Below are 15735 nucleotides of genomic sequence, written 5' to 3'. Positions count from 1 at the left end.
ATAAAGGTTTAAGCAAATTGTTAACCACATATTTACATGACTCTCTGAAATATGACAGTACAAGCTGTGTCTATACAGATCCATTAAAGTAATAGTTTGACATTTTGTGAAATATTAAGCTAAGGCTGAGGAAAGCGATGTCATTCCACTAACTGTGTGTTAGCCTCATTTAGTCCTGGGGTTTTCCACATGTCAGTCAGGAGCAGACAATATGAACAAACTATGGATGCTGCACACACCAGACAACACAACTCAACGTAGTAATCCTTCACTAAATGCTATCCAATAAAATACACCAAAGGATTAAACGTTCTCACTTATATGAAGGCTTGCAGCTTTAGCTACCATCTATATAATATATTTAGTGAGTTATGCTAAGGCTGCAACATAAGGATTCTATTCTATTTTGGCCAATATTAGTTTACATTTTGTGGCATGAGACTTAGTGCCAACTACCAATGAATAACTATTTCTGAGGGAAACGTAAAAATGTGATGATCCACAGCCTGTGCTCAGAATGAGTAACCATGTAGATGTAGGCACACACGGATATCTATTGCCATTTTTGCTACAAATGTGATTGTTGGATATTGATATTTGATAGCTGGCTACACAAAAAAATGAAAGGATAGATTCACAGTTTGCCGTTAAATAACAGTCAGGTATCCATATGCACAGTGAAGGACGTCCTACTTGCTGTATCACTCGTCTTATTTAAATTGGCCATGAAGACATCCCTTTCTAAAACTCAAAAATGTATTCAAATGTGCATCTAAAGCTGTTTTAGGTTTAAGTAGTCTGATTGTTATGAAATAACATACATATTTTTCCAATTCAAGTCTTGATTCATTCGACCTAATTTTCTCTTTGTGTTTTCCTGTTGAGTTGTGGTGGAAGTAAAGTAACCATCGGGGATTTTATACTAAAATTGCTGCAAACATTACAGATGTCCATTCCATGTGACTAATTAGGATTTCTTTCAAACTTACTGTGTCTTAAAATTAACTTTATAAAATATTTTTTTTACACAGATGAAGGCCTGTGGATTTTAGCCCTTTTATTCACTTTTATTGACCAACCAGTTTTAATAGGAGGATAAAATATAGGAATATCTTTTTCAGTGTTCACATATACTTGTTACTTGCGACTGTGGCGCAGGAAGGTAGAGCAGTTGTCCACCAATCTCACAGTTGTTGGTTCAATCCCCGGCTCCTCCGGTCACATGTCGAAGTGTCCTTCAGCAAGACACTGAACCCCAACTTAGTTGCTCCTGGTGAGTGTTGGCCAGCTGCAGAGCAGCTCCCCCACCAGTGTGTGAATGTGTGTGTGATTGTGAGTGTGAATGGGTGAATAAGAAGCAGTGTAAAGCGCTTTGAGTGCCAATAGGTAGAAAAGCGCTATATAAGTGCAGACCATTTACTTGTTTAAAAACAGTTATAAAAGTTGAACCTATTCTTTGACCTTTTCAAGTGGTTTGGAGAATAATTTGAATGTTTGAATATATGTGAATACAATAACTGTAAATATAAGACATGAGTAGCATTAAATCATTCTGTCACATGACATACTGTAAAGGTCTCCACTGAGGCCTCTCCAAACTACTGCACCCACAAGCCACTGCAATGACTAAACTGACATCCACACTGGCTTGCCACAGATTGATATTTGCTCCAGTCACATAAAAACCAGCATATTAATTTATCATTATTCAACATGTAAATCAGGCCTGATTCATACATGGTTACATCGTCATCTGAGCTTCAGTCTTGCTCATCAGCAGAGACACTGCCACAGGCTCCTTACAGAGACTGTAATCTTGGCCTGCTCCCCTCCAGAGACTGCAATCAGTAACATGCTGTGACATCATTAGCAAGTGACTGTGTAAAGATTTGCTGTCAGTATCGTTAGACCAGAACTTGTGATACAGCAGTTTAGAAATTCATATGAACTTCCTGGTTGTGTGTAGAGTAAACTAGCTGGAACCTAAATTATGACTGCAGTTTTAAATACTGTATACATTATTATTATTGAATTACTCCAGGGCTGCCGGTTACTACATGTGCACAAATACTATGTGAGGGCTTTGGAGACTGAAGGTTGGTCATGTAAGTTAGTGTGGCTCTGTTTCAGTAGGTAGAGTGGGTCATCCACTAATCACAGGGTGGATGATTTAAGTGGTTCTCATTGGCAGAGTTGTGCTCAGTAATGCAGAAATTATATGTTTTTGCCTGAATCCATCATCTAGAAATACTTTATTTGGTTAATTCTTATTTTTTGCATTACGCTGTTTTTATTATCTCTCCTAATCTTCTGTGGCAACTTTGTATGAGAAATTCTCTGCTACATACTACGAGTAATATACAACTGTTCATGTCATGTATAAGAAATCAGTAATTGCACCTTCTCCTAGCTGTAAAACATTAACAATCTTCAGCACTGATTACTTTAGACCAGTCATTAAGTTATAGAGTTTGGCCTTTTTTTAGGTCCGGCAGAGGCACTGCCATTCAACAAACAAAATAACAACAGTAACACTATGAGTCGCCTACGGTACATTTTTAAAATTAAAGTCTGAGTTGGTTTTGCTGCAGTTGTCTTTGGCAAAACCGAAAAACAGTAACTACTGTAGTGCAACTACACGCTGGCCACAGGACCAAGAACACCATTGTCTGCCTATCGGCATAGCAGCTGTTGGATGATTTGATAACAGACTGCTGAGCTTTTTTTTTAATCACTGGCATAGTTTGCATTATTTTTCTTCAACCGCACATTTTCAAGAAATTGGAACATAAGAATTAAGAACTTTGTTTTAAATTATTAGGGAAACAGTTTTTTACTATTACAGTACATAAAATCATTGGCCATAGACATACAAAAATAACTTATATATTAATCCCCTCAGCTCTGGAAATTTCAGGACAGGATGATAGAGCACTGAAATGTAATCTGTTCATCTAGTTAGTGTGTCTTGCGAATCTACATGTATACATACACTCACTGGCCACTTCATTAGGTACACCTGAACACTCAAATGTAATCCAGTACAGCAGCTCTGCAATAAATTCTCCTTTTACAAGGTTATAATTTCCCAGTTTTTAAGTAAAAAAATGAGTAAGAGTAAAAGATTGAAGGTCATTCAGCAGGACTATTAGTTAAATCACTTAAAAATCAAATGCTATTAGTGGAAAAACGTGTTTCTTGATGGCAATTTGGTCTCTTGTAATGTGTCTCTAAAACATATTCTTTGTAACAAGACCTTTATTTATTCTGCCAGTTTCAGTCTCTTTTGATGTTGCTGCCTGCATCATGTGGATTTTCTCAGTAGTGCAGCAGTTAGACATCTTTTTCTCTACAAAACATGGAGCCTGTTGCTGATATCAGGCTATATTTTTACAAAAAAAACAAAAAAACAAAAACAGGCTTATAACATGTACAGCTATGAAGGAAATCTTCCTTTTTCTGAATAAATGGTCCATTTGTGAGTACTGTGTTCAGCCACTAGGTGTCTACATAAGACAGATCACAGGTTTAGGGTCAGGTCCAATGCAGCCAGTGGTGCAGGACTAGAATCATTGGCCCAGTTCAGGGTAAAGTTGGCCTTGCTCCGTAGAGAGGGCTCTGGTGCCGGGAAAGCAATGTGAAAAGCGACACCCATGGCCAAAATAATAACTAAGAGCAGCAAGGTGAGTCCTCGACGCAAGATCAGCTGGGTCACAGAAAGCAGTGTGTGAGGTTTGATGTTGGAAGTGTTTTTGCTCTGCTCAGCATCCCCCTCAGTCCCTCCGGCATTTGCGTTGTTGCCTTTCACCTCCTGATCCTGAGTGTTGACTGGACTGTAGCCATCTGCTTTAGCAGCTTCCTCACTCTCCAATTGTGCCTTCAGTGGACAAAGACACTGCTTTTAATCGCTGTTTAATAATAACAATGAACTCATCAAACAGGTGCTACAACAGTTCAAAACAGCTTAACGCTTTGTGTTTAGACACCATATACATATCCACTTACTGTGGTAGGGCAGCCTGAGATGTCGGGCATCACTGCCTCATTCAGCATTGTGCTAGCACTGCGTTTTGACATCAAGACCACTTTCTCTCCAGCTCGCAGTTGGGCCTAAAAGAATAGAGTGAGGTTAATGAAAGTAATAAAAATATAAGTTATCAAATCAGACTGTGATTAATATAAATGTGATTGAAAACCGTGAATCAAAACAAAATTTTGAAATGCTGCCAAAGTGTAACTGCAACGGGTTAAAATACTTCAGGTGGATGCATGAATTTGCTGAAGACTCTGCCCCCTGATGAAGCTCCACACATCAGAAAAAGGATTTTTTATTTAATAATCCCAATTATATGTGTGTCTCAATCCTTTTTGGAATGGTTTAAGTAGCAAGTATGAGTTTAAAGAAAGATAAGAGCATCATACCTCATGTGTAACTTTCTTCCAGTTGAGCTTAAAGATCAGAACAAGGAAGAAACCCGTCTGAAGTAAAGAACATAAAAAGAGACCCAGCCACAAGCCTAACAGGAGACACAAATAAGGACGATGAAGTGTTTTCACATCATATATATTACTAGTAACATTTAAACATTATTTACAAAATATTCAAAGGAGAAAGTAGTTAAAACCACAGCCACATCTCTGTGCATATGCTCACAGTGGTATTCAGGTTACTGGTATCATCAGTTTACTACCTTGTTCAGAGTGATGATGCTAACATCCTGATGTTTAACACCTTCTTAGCTCGATATGCTGGTAATGTGTTTGTGCAGTGGGGTTTGTAGTTATTAGGTCATTGTTTAAAATGTTTAACCTAATGATGGGACTAGAAGATGACAGGAAATATACAGGCTTATTGCATTTATTTCATTTTAATTCTTAAAGTGGGATGAAAAGTGTTACCTAATATTCTGAGCTGGGCGGCAAACATCAGAGCTACCCCCACAGGCAGACCGATGCAGTAGTAACACACCAAGTTGGACAAAGCAGCAATTTTCTGCATCCCACATCCAACAAGAATCCCTGAGCAGACACACTGTAGACATGTACATATTTAAACAAACAAAGAAAAAGAGACTGTGACTCAACAACACAAGGTTATATGAGGTTGTTGGATAATAAGATTTGCTTTGTTCACTTATAACATACCAGGAGTGCATCAAAGAATTGTACAAATGTGTAAACTGTGAGGTTTTCTGAGACAATCTCGACAATGTTGCTGCAGACAGTGGAAGAAAATCATGAGAAACATGGCTGCTTTTACATTATTGAGAATTTGAATGTGTGTTGGTTTAAAACTTACACATCTGATGTAAATATGTGGCCAACAACAGACTTACAGCTAGCAATGACAAAACCCTGGAGGACAGCAAGAGCTCCTATATTGAAGAAATGACATTAGAGATACCTGATGAGTCTAAACTAATAATAATAATGATGTTTAAATGTTTATCCAAAAGTATCTTTATACCTGAGAGAACCAGTGCAACCTTGCAGGTAACTAAAGCCCTGGTGGTGTTCCCAGCTCCCAGAGCATTGCCAACGCGCACACAGGCAGCTGCATAGATACCTAGAGGGAACTGCAAGGACCCCGTATTACTTTTTGGTTTTTGTTACAATCTGTTACAGCTTGCTAACTTTCTTAGTTATCACTCATGTCTGATGTGAGGTTTAGCCATGCTTTCTTCTAAGACCTAGTTACCTAATATGTGTGAATGTAATAAGGTCATATACAAACAGAAATATAAAAATGAACATTTATAATTGTTGAGAATGTTGCATGCTGTAATTGTTCTTTGAAAATCAGCAGTATATGAGTGTAGTACACATCTCCAGCTTTTGTGGTCACTGCTTCCGGGTTATGTTTTTCAATATTGACATTATGCAACTCCCCCCGAAAACCCCCCAGATTCACATTCCTGTTTGTCTAATAAAACAGTGTCTACAAGTGTCGGGAGATATATTTGTGGATATGTGGATTGTATTTTAAATATGCTTTTTGCTATTCTAAGCAAAGAAGCTCCACTCATGAGAATAGTGCCGACCTTCTCATCTCTTCTCATCGAACTTGAATAAGCCAAAATGCTAACTCATCTTCAAGTAAACAAATGGGTAATTCATACCATGTATGTTATAGCTCCTATTTCCACCAACACATGCTGGGCAGCAAGATCCACCTCACCAAGTATACCTGATATGATAAAGGTCACATTCAGAAATTTGCTAACATTTTTCCACCAGTACCTTGTGTCCACTTGTATGCAAATTCTACAGACAATTCGGAATTAAATAATTTTTGATTGCGATTAAATAAATACATAGCTCTGCCAACCTTTGACACTGGCAGTCTCAAAATCCACAATCTTCTTATAAGATCATCAAAGAGATTAAATAGAAATTACATTTTGTCAACAAATATTCGAGCACTAACCAGCAAGGAAACCTCCAAACTCCCAGATCCACCATTCAAAGCAGACCATTAGGGCACTGGGAAGTGCTAGCTTCATGAATGAGCCCCATTCCTGCAAACAGTCAGTGGACCAGCCTGCATAAATTCCACATAAAAACATACTCAGTGCGGCCTTTAAAAGTTGGCAGACTATTGATTGTGCATTTTAAAACAAAACGTGTTGCATGCAGGACGCTTGTCCTTGAAGCGAAACAGAAATGCTTGTGTGGTCATTTTTTTATATTTGCATTTGAATGTAAAACTCACCTCCCCATGTCTGCTGGTGAAGCTTTTTCCATCTGATGTAGCCATAGAGCAGAAGGCAGATGATGATCTGAGAGAGGCTGTTAGCGATGGCTGATCCACTGCAAACACATGATGGGACACAACATCTCAAGACGACATTAGTGGGATGCCGAAGGGGTCAAAGTCAGTGTGCATCAGGACAGTTAAGAGTTACATGGTGGTTAGAACACACTTGATGTGTAAATGCCTGACAATGAACCCTGAAAATCAGCAGGAGTCCACGCCAGATATGGGAGGGGAGGGTCAAAACTGATCTGACCACAGGGACCTGATTGGTTAAGTCAACTGCCTGTTGAACCAAATGTTTGTACAGCTGGACAAGGATCAACTCCTGTCAGAGCTATTTCTTCTCTCTCTACTCTACTTTGTCTTACTCTCTAGATAAAGCACCAAGATAAAATAATTAATAACCAAAATAATTACATCTTAGTAGATTAAAATGCATATAAAGTCCTGGCTATTTATTATCCCCAACCCTCTGCTATTTGGACATGAGTTACTAAAGTCAATGAAAAATGAAACAGCATAACATACTTACACAACACCTAAGTTGAGGCTGAAGATTAGGACGTAGTTGACCCCCAAGTTTAAAATGTTTGCTGCTGCTGCTGTATACATCTGAGGCAGAATTATTCCCTGACAGAAAAAAAAGCCACAAAATCCATAATCAACTAATAATAAGGGTTAACCATGTTAACCATTTTCAGATTAGTATGTTTGTACAATAACTAGTAGTAAACACAAACTATATCCAAAGCTAAAAGGAATAAAGTTTCCATGAACTAAAATTGTTTCTGGCTTTAAATTTAATGTTAAATGCTAATTATATTTAACATTAAGAGATCATCAAAAACATTATAATTCATGCTGAATTCAAGGATTGCAAGTGGAAAACAATTAATACAAGTCTAAACAACCTCCGCATTGTGATCACATCTGACTAATATATCACTAATGTGTCCTTATGTGGTGATAGCAACAGACAGATCAACAGACCAGGTAAGACCACACACACAAAAATGATCCTGCTTTCAAAACAATAATAGACCAAATAAATCAAATTCCACTATTGACTGTTCATCTTTCAGACCCTGTCCGTAAAGCAAAAAATTACTTTTTACAGGGAATGATAAGTAAATTAATTTAATTAATATATTACATCGATTAACCAAAAGCCCAACACTGCCAATGTTGTGCCACTTTTTTTTTTTCAGGTTTTATGTGTGAAAAATATAATACTAAGGTTCAGCTATTCAGTCTGCAGACATGTTTCCCCTTACCTGGTTTTGTAAGTAAGCAACTTGCAGCTGGTGCAGGAACATGGCCTGTAACAGCAAAAAAGATTAATATTTTATAGAAAAGAACATTTACATAATGCAATACTAATTTAAATCTCATTCAAATCGTGTAACTAAGCATGATGGACAATGATAGGTTAGATTTGAAGCTTCTAATTACTGTGGCATTTCTGTACTGTTGTTTGACCATAATGGAAAAACGTCCACGATACTTTGCTTTCTTAATGATGGAAGTCTAGAAGCATCTGTGCAAGTCTAAAGCCTTGGAGTATACACAAACCCAAGTTTTAGATCTTTTTAGTTTGTGAGTCAGGGAATAGTAATGGATTTGGAACAGATTTAGACTTGAGCCCAATGGAGGACAAAAGTGTGAGAGTAAAAGAAGATTTGAGTGAGCAGCCGAGATTCTCACAATCACAGTGTTTAACGCTAATCACACTTGTCCGTTCTGACTGTAAATTCAAAGTAGAGCATTGTCTCCTTAATAATATATGTGACGTTGAATGTTAATTGCTGTATTATCTTTAAATCAAAACACTAGGACATTAAATGTATTACTTCACTTTGGTTTTTCAGATTTTATAAATAATTTCAGTTTTAGAATTATGATATGAAAAACATTTATAACTTAGGAGCACACTGTTGCCTAGTTGCAAAGTGTGGCCTTCATGGATTCAACTTGTTTTTCCAGCACATTCCACAGAAGCTTGATTGGACTGTGAGGGAGAATTTGGAAGGCAAGTCAACACCTCCAACTTGTTGTTGTGTCCCTCACACCATTTATGCAGTAGGATGTGTTATCGTGGTGAAAGAGGCCACTGCCATCAGAGAACATTATTTCCATGAATGGTTGTACTTGGTAAGCAACAACGTTGTACAAGTTAAAGTAACATCCACATAAGCGGAAGAAACAAAGCTTTTAGAAAAACATTGCCCAAAGCATCATCTTTCCTCTGCTGACTTGCCTTCTTCCCATAGTGCATCCTGGTGCCATTCTTCCAAAGGTACAAACATGTAACTACCCTTCTATATGATGTAAAAGAAAAATCTGTTTCATCAGACCAGACCAGCTGCTTCCATTGCTCCATTGTCCAGTTCTGATGACCAAATGCCCATTGTAGGCACTTTTGGCTATGGGCACGGTTCACCATGGGTACCCTAACCAATCTGGGGCTACACAGCTCCATACACATTAGCACAGTAGCTCTTCTACTAGATCCAACTGCAGACTACCAGCCTGTGCTGTCCACATGTATCAGTGAGCCTTGGCCGTCCCTGACCCTATTGCCAGTCCGCTGTTTTTCATTTGCTGCTTAGTATATCCCATCCACTTTGAGGTGCCGTTCTAACAAAAGAATGATTATTATTACACTGTAATAATTGTAATAAATGTGTTATTCACTTCACCTGTAAGTGGTCATAATGTTATGACTGATTGGTGTATATTCCCATTACTGCAAAGATGTAGTCATTCTTAATTACGAAATACTTTACACATCACAAAGGAAATGGAGAGAACTGGATGCAGGATCATTTCTACATAGATGACAGCTATCACTGTTGGAAAAATTAGTCAAAGCAATGCAAACATGTTGCATGGCTTAAAGACAAGACAAACATGGCCACATCTTGGCTACTTAAAAGATTAACTAAAATACATAGAGCTGTGCAAAGGTTTGTTTCAGAGAATAAAATCACTACATCACTACTAACATTTACTGCCTTTTCTGCTGCAAGGTGTTTTCTCCTGTGTACTGGTTGCAACTAAATTCCATTTGTCCTTCTTAGTTTTTAATATAGCACTTTTAGAATGTCCTTACATATGTGTTCATTCTGCAGGTCTATTAACCGCACAATATCGCAGTCTAATGCATCTACTGAATAACGCAATAAAATGTCCCCTAGGAGAACAACACTATATTTTTTTAGACCCCACGGGGTGTTTAGGTTCAGTGCACTCACAGGAACAGCTGGTAGAAATGCCATCACGTACATCTGGGCAATTCTGAGCAGGAGGAAATGGATTAGTATTAATTTATTAGTGCAAACACATATACAGTAATTCACTGTAACCTTAGAAATTTCCCTCTTTTTATTTTATAAATTTGCCATATCAAAACCTTGTATCTGGTCATATCTGGAGAAATGTATGCTCTGTTGCTTTAGTTCCTCAGTAAAAACACACTGATAGAAATCTCACTATAGTGTTGTGCTAGTGGAAGCATATGTCCAGATGTGTGCATTATATTCACATTACATACATTTGAGTGTAAGGAAAATACTACCATATCTACGTGTAAAGCTGAACGTAAGCATAAACTTGGAAGCTACCTTGCCACCTCATCCTCTTGTTGCATGATGAGCAGTAAGTTTTGGGAGTTGATGAGAAGAGCCCAACAGGGCAAACAAAACAGGAGCAGGATCAGGGAACTCCTTTGTAAAATTACTCCCACTCGTTTCAAGTTCTTACTGCCAAATGTCTGGAAATAACAAATGGGATTGAGTTTGACTATACAGGTCTAAAATTGAAACTTTTCATGCAAAGACAAACAATGATAAGGCACAGTTTAAGTAGTTTGCTCACCTGAGACATGAGTGTGTCACAGGCCACAGCAAGGCCAAAGCCTGTTGCAGTTGTGGTCACGTTAATGGTCTGTGGATTGTAAAATTAAATGTAAATAAATCAGAGAACAAACACTATTATTTGTCACATTTAAAATGTTATGAACTCACTATCATGAGTAACATTGCCTTGATCTGAGCATCCTACTCCTTTGCAGTTTGACTAACTATGTAAAGAACAGATCCCAGACAAAGCAGCACAGCAACACTTTCTTTGACCTCTGAAATGTGATGGCCTTCATTTTAAAGATGACAAATGTTTATTAAGTTTTACTCAGTTGGGCACATGTAGACTTTCTACATATCCATTGCTATATTTGGTATTTCGATGACTCAGTGCAAAGTGAATGAATAGACTAGATACAGAGGACATTTTAACAAATGTATTCTCTCTGGTGTCAGCGTGTTCTTCCTAAGTCCATTAAGATCTCACAAGTGGGAATGGACGTCCTGCCCTGCACCAGGACATTTAGAAGTGCTACAGGATGCGGCTATTTCTGTATTCTAGTCATATCGAAGTGAAAAGGCAGTACTCTAGATACTTCTGTGCCCGAGAAAATTGAGATATTTAATACTGAGACGGCATGTCTTAGCTGAAACCATGGAGGACTCAAAGACTGCTAAAATGGAGCGGCTGGGTGACTCACAGCAAACTTTTACTATGGTTTACTAAGAATTGTTTTAACTTTGTACTTTCAGAAAGTTCCAAAGCCAACAAATTATGAGATAATCCCATTGATAAATCAAAAGCCTGCCATTTTTCACACAGGGTTTATAATCAGTTAGAAGTACAGGGCAATCCAACCATGCCAAGAAGCATCAGTACTCCTTCCATCCATCCATTATCTGGATACACCAGCCTATCTCCGGACCAACACAGAGAGACATGCACAGATAGATATTCACGCTGATATTCATACCTATGGCCAATTTAGAGCCATCAATTAACCTAACAAGCATGTCTTTGGATAGTGGGAGGCTCAGTAGTTAGTAGTCACCTGCAAGGCAAAGAAAAGTTTTTGGAAGTTATTTCATGCAGTCTTCCAAGACTTTTGTCTTCTTAAGCTCAGCAGTGCAGGCTTGATTTTTAAAAATGCAACATATTGTTTAAATGATCAATTGTTGTTTTTTTAATCAGCTCTCTTGTGAACTTGTTTTTGTTTTTAGCCTAATGATGGTTTACTTCAGTGACAGACCTTTTTCCTATTGACGATTAACAATAACACTTAAAATTAGCTCTAAACCTTTCATATATTTCCTTGTAAATAAACTAAAGAGTGAATAGATTACGTTTGGCCATGGAATAGCTGAGCAACCAACTGTGCAGATATTTATGAGCCACCAGATTAGGTGGCTTTAAATATAATTGTGCTGATTCAGCACAGTTGGTCCAATATTTTTAACCAAATTATTAAATTAAAGCTATACTTTAAGCATATGCCAATCCATTGTGACAGCATACAATCAAATAGCGAGATTAGTAGTTACAATCTGCCAATAAGTCACAGAGGAATATAGATTGTACCGCTGAGGCCAGTGCATATCCAGCCAATTCTGCATTTCCAATGTGTCCGCAGAAAATAGTGATAACAAATGACAAGAGGAAGTTCAGGATCCGAGATAGCAGCTGAAAAAGACACAAAAAAAATAATTAGTTTCCAAATCATCCATTATTGATTAGGTGAAGCTGATGCAGCATATTGGTATTACAGTTTTTCTCAATTACACAAAGCAGATTTTCCTCTCAAACTGTTCAACTTGTAGTGAAACGTTTGCACTCTTCCAATCAGCCACAACTCAGTAGACAATATAATGGAAACAGCTATCAATATTCCAATATCCGATGGTGAGTCTGCTAGAAATAATAAACCATGCTGCACTCTGCATCTGCACTTTTGTTTAGATGTAAAACAGAGATTTCCTTGATTCATTCCTGTGTACTTGTTTTTTTTTTACCTGTCTGTCTTAAAAATGAAAGACCTACAGTGAGCATGTAGACTGGACCAATTCAGTTACTCAATATAACACAACATTTGTACTGTATTCCTTCTTCTGTGAATAGAAAGTAGAAAGTTCACTCAAAATCAGAAAGTATTTGTTATGTACTGCCTCAGATTTGTTTGACACAGTTATCACAACAAGGGTCTTGGGTCACTGAATGACGTGTGTCTTAACTGTTTTTAAAAGAGGATGTAAAAAATGGAAAACACATTTGCAAGAGAAGACTGATATGCTTAGAAGGTGATGATGAAGATCAAGTGGATACCAATTTTAATAAACTCAAAAAAAGTAACTTTGTTCAGAAAGTTTATTGAGGGATTGTTGACCTAAATGAGGGAGTTCGGGTAATCAGAAGCTGTTTAGATCACCACACTGTAGGCAAGAGTCATAGCTTGGAACATGGTGCGGGCAGCCACAGGAAGCAGAGATCTGAAGATTGGCATGACGTGTGTCCTTTTTGAATGATTAAAAATGAGACGTGCTGCTGCATTTTGGATCATCTGAAGGGGTTCGATTGTGCGTGTTGGTAGCTCCATCTACAGGAAATTGTAAGCGAGACGAGGAATGACTAGCCCCTGCACAATGAGTTGAGTTGCATCTTCAGGAAGGTCTGATCATTCTGGTGTTGTACAGGGCAAATCTGCATGTGGGGACAGGGGAGATGTGGTCAGTAAAGCTCAGTTGATTGTTGATGATTACCCCCAGATTTATTATATATATTTATTTATATATTTATTTATTTTAGTGTTGTGTTGTATTTAAGTTTAGCTTCGGAAGACTAGAACTTCTGTCTTGGTTGAGCTGAAGATGTTTTTCTATCATCCAAGCAAAGATGTCACAGAGACAAAATGCATGATGAGACAGTAGAGTAGAGGAAGAGCTGTGTGTTTGGTCAGCATACCAATGATAGGAAAAGCCATATGAGTGGATGATGGAACCCATAGTATAGCTAATTAAAAAGAAGAGGAGCAAGAACTGAGCCCTGTGGCACACGAAGAGAGGCTGTGAAAATTAGAACTGTGCCAGTGCCAGGATACCTTGAAGGTTTGTACTAATAAGTAACACAGCAGCCAGGCCAAAGCTGATCCAGAGATGCCCAAGCCAGAGAGTGCAGACAGGAGGATCTGACTGTCGAGTAGGATCAAGACAGGAGACTGACCCACAGTTTTTACAGCCCACGGGAATCCCTCAAGTGTCAGGAATGCCATATCTGTGGAGTCCCCAGTCTTGAAACCAGACTGGTAGACATAAAGGAGGTTGGAAAGAAAAACTGAGAGTTGATCAAAGACTGCTCATTCAAGATTCATGGCCAGAATTAGAAGGAAATGAATAAAAATGGCCAAACAAAAATGGCTTTTCATAGAAACACATCAGACTGCAATTTTCTTGCGAAAGGAAAGTTATTCTCCACGACATATAGCCAAGAAATTAAAGATGTCTTTAAAATGTGTACAATATAGCTTGCATAGCCATGGTGCAATTGGATCCAATCAGGGCAAAAGATGCAGTGGAAGCCCCAAGTGCACCATTTTTTCAAGAAAAGAAGTACTTACAAGTGTCCTCCTTGAGAAACAGATACCTCACTGCTGCTAAACTTAAGACAGACACTGTGTGTGGGAGACTCAGGTCAACTGGCCTTGTGGGCAGAGTTGCCAAGACAAATACCCTACTAAGGTAGGTAACTCAGAAGAAAAGGTTACACTGATGCACAAACAGTGGACTTTAGCTGAGTGGAACAGAGTCTTGTAAACTGATAGTAAAAGTTTGATTTGTTTGAGTCCAAGTGATAAACCTGTCAGAACCAGAGCTCTTGAAAAGACGATAAATGATCTGGGATGTTTTGCCAATGGGAGAGTGGGTGATCTGCATCGAGTAAAAGACATGCCATTCTTCTAAACAACGACTGGAGTGCAGAAACACTGCTTAACCAGCACACTCACACCTTTGGGAACAGAAAGCCTGGGAGGAAATCACAACTGAATATGGGAAATAACTGATAAGTAGAATGCCGCAGGTTTGTCAGTCAGTTATGGCTTTGTTTAGTTGTTGTTGGGTTTTTTTTTGGAAAGTAAAGTTTAATATGCAAATTTGATTTGACCGTGATTATGTGACTTGAAAACTCCTGTGCATCTCTGGAGAGACGTAAAAATGGCTGTCCACTGACGGCCCGCATCCAACCTGACTGAGCTTGACAGAACTGGCAAAGAAGAACGCCAGAAAATCCCCCAACCCAAGTTTGTACCGCTTTGTACCGAAAAAGACTCAAGCCTGTAATTGCTGCTAGAAGTGTTTCAACAAAGTACTGAGTAAGGGTCAGAATTCTGGTGATAGTTTAGTTTTTTCTTTTTAATACATTTGCAGACATTTCTTCAAATTGTTTTCACAGGCTCATTATGGAATACTGACTTTAGATTAAAGAGAGAAAATTAGTTTTCAGCAATTGTTGCATAAGGCTGCAACATAACAAAATAAAAAAAAGGGAAGGGGTCTGAAAACCTTCAGTAGGGACTGTAGTTATTTCCAAAGTTTTTCTTGCCTGTTGCACTGTTAGAATCTGTAATAAGTGCAAATTCAACAGCTACTACGTAACAAAGCAACACAGTTAACAAATGTATTAGTGTCATGGCACAAATTCATAACTAACATCCCAAACCCCCTCCACCAACACTCCACACATTTCCCCTACTCACCAATGGGCCTGTGAGCTTTAAAACTTGGTAAAGTTCTTCTCTGTACTCCAGTGGTAGCCAACGGTTTATGCATGCACACTGAAACAGTTTGGAGCTTATTGTTCCTGCTGCTTCATCTTCCTCAATCTTTGCCATTTTGGCAGAGACCCCAGCTACGGTCTCTGCACCCGGCAAGGAGTATGCATGTTCAGGGGAACCCAGCGCCTCCATTCAAAGACAGAAAAAGAAGAGCGAAGGGAGAGAGAAGTTAGAAAAGCTGCTGGACATGGGTGGGAGGGAGTGGGAAATGAGAGCAGGGGTAAGAGAGGTTGTCACTCTGAGTTTAGAAACACACACACATGCACTTCTTCAAAGTTATTGATTAAATAATATT

General features: G+C 38.4%; 1 protein-coding gene across 4 annotated transcripts; it reads right to left on the bottom strand.

Annotated features, from left to right (window-relative positions):
* Positions 1-2803: 2803 nt before the first annotated feature.
* Positions 2804-15697, bottom strand: slc47a1 (solute carrier family 47 member 1). 4 transcript variants are annotated; one of them, XM_067494719.1, is made up of 19 exons: positions 15363-15504; positions 12999-13312; positions 12197-12298; positions 11592-11669; positions 10634-10702; positions 10381-10529; positions 10012-10054; positions 8032-8076; positions 7290-7387; positions 6713-6810; positions 6428-6541; positions 6120-6187; positions 5468-5576; positions 5300-5375; positions 5146-5215; positions 4900-5032; positions 4423-4517; positions 4006-4110; positions 2804-3877 (listed from the first exon to the last, which is right to left on the bottom strand). In XM_067494719.1, the coding sequence occupies exons 5-19, from the start codon at positions 10640-10642 to the stop codon at positions 3521-3523; spliced, it is 1569 nt and encodes a 522-aa protein (XP_067350820.1). In that variant the 5' UTR covers positions 10643-10702; positions 11592-11669; positions 12197-12298; positions 12999-13312; positions 15363-15504; the 3' UTR covers positions 2804-3520. The 4 variants fall into 4 exon arrangements, with proteins under 4 accessions (XP_067350820.1, XP_067350818.1, XP_067350821.1 ...); XM_067494717.1 differs by lacking the exon at positions 11592-11669; XM_067494720.1 differs by lacking the exon at positions 12999-13312 and having other exon boundaries at positions 15363-15401.
* Positions 15698-15735: the final 38 nt, after the last annotated feature.

This window comes from Channa argus, chromosome 24, assembly GCF_033026475.1.
Source record: "Channa argus isolate prfri chromosome 24, Channa argus male v1.0, whole genome shotgun sequence".
Lineage (NCBI taxonomy): Eukaryota > Metazoa > Chordata > Actinopteri > Anabantiformes > Channidae > Channa > Channa argus.
The sequence above is the reverse complement of the archived record's forward strand: the minus strand, read 5'-3'. Positions and strand labels throughout refer to the sequence as shown.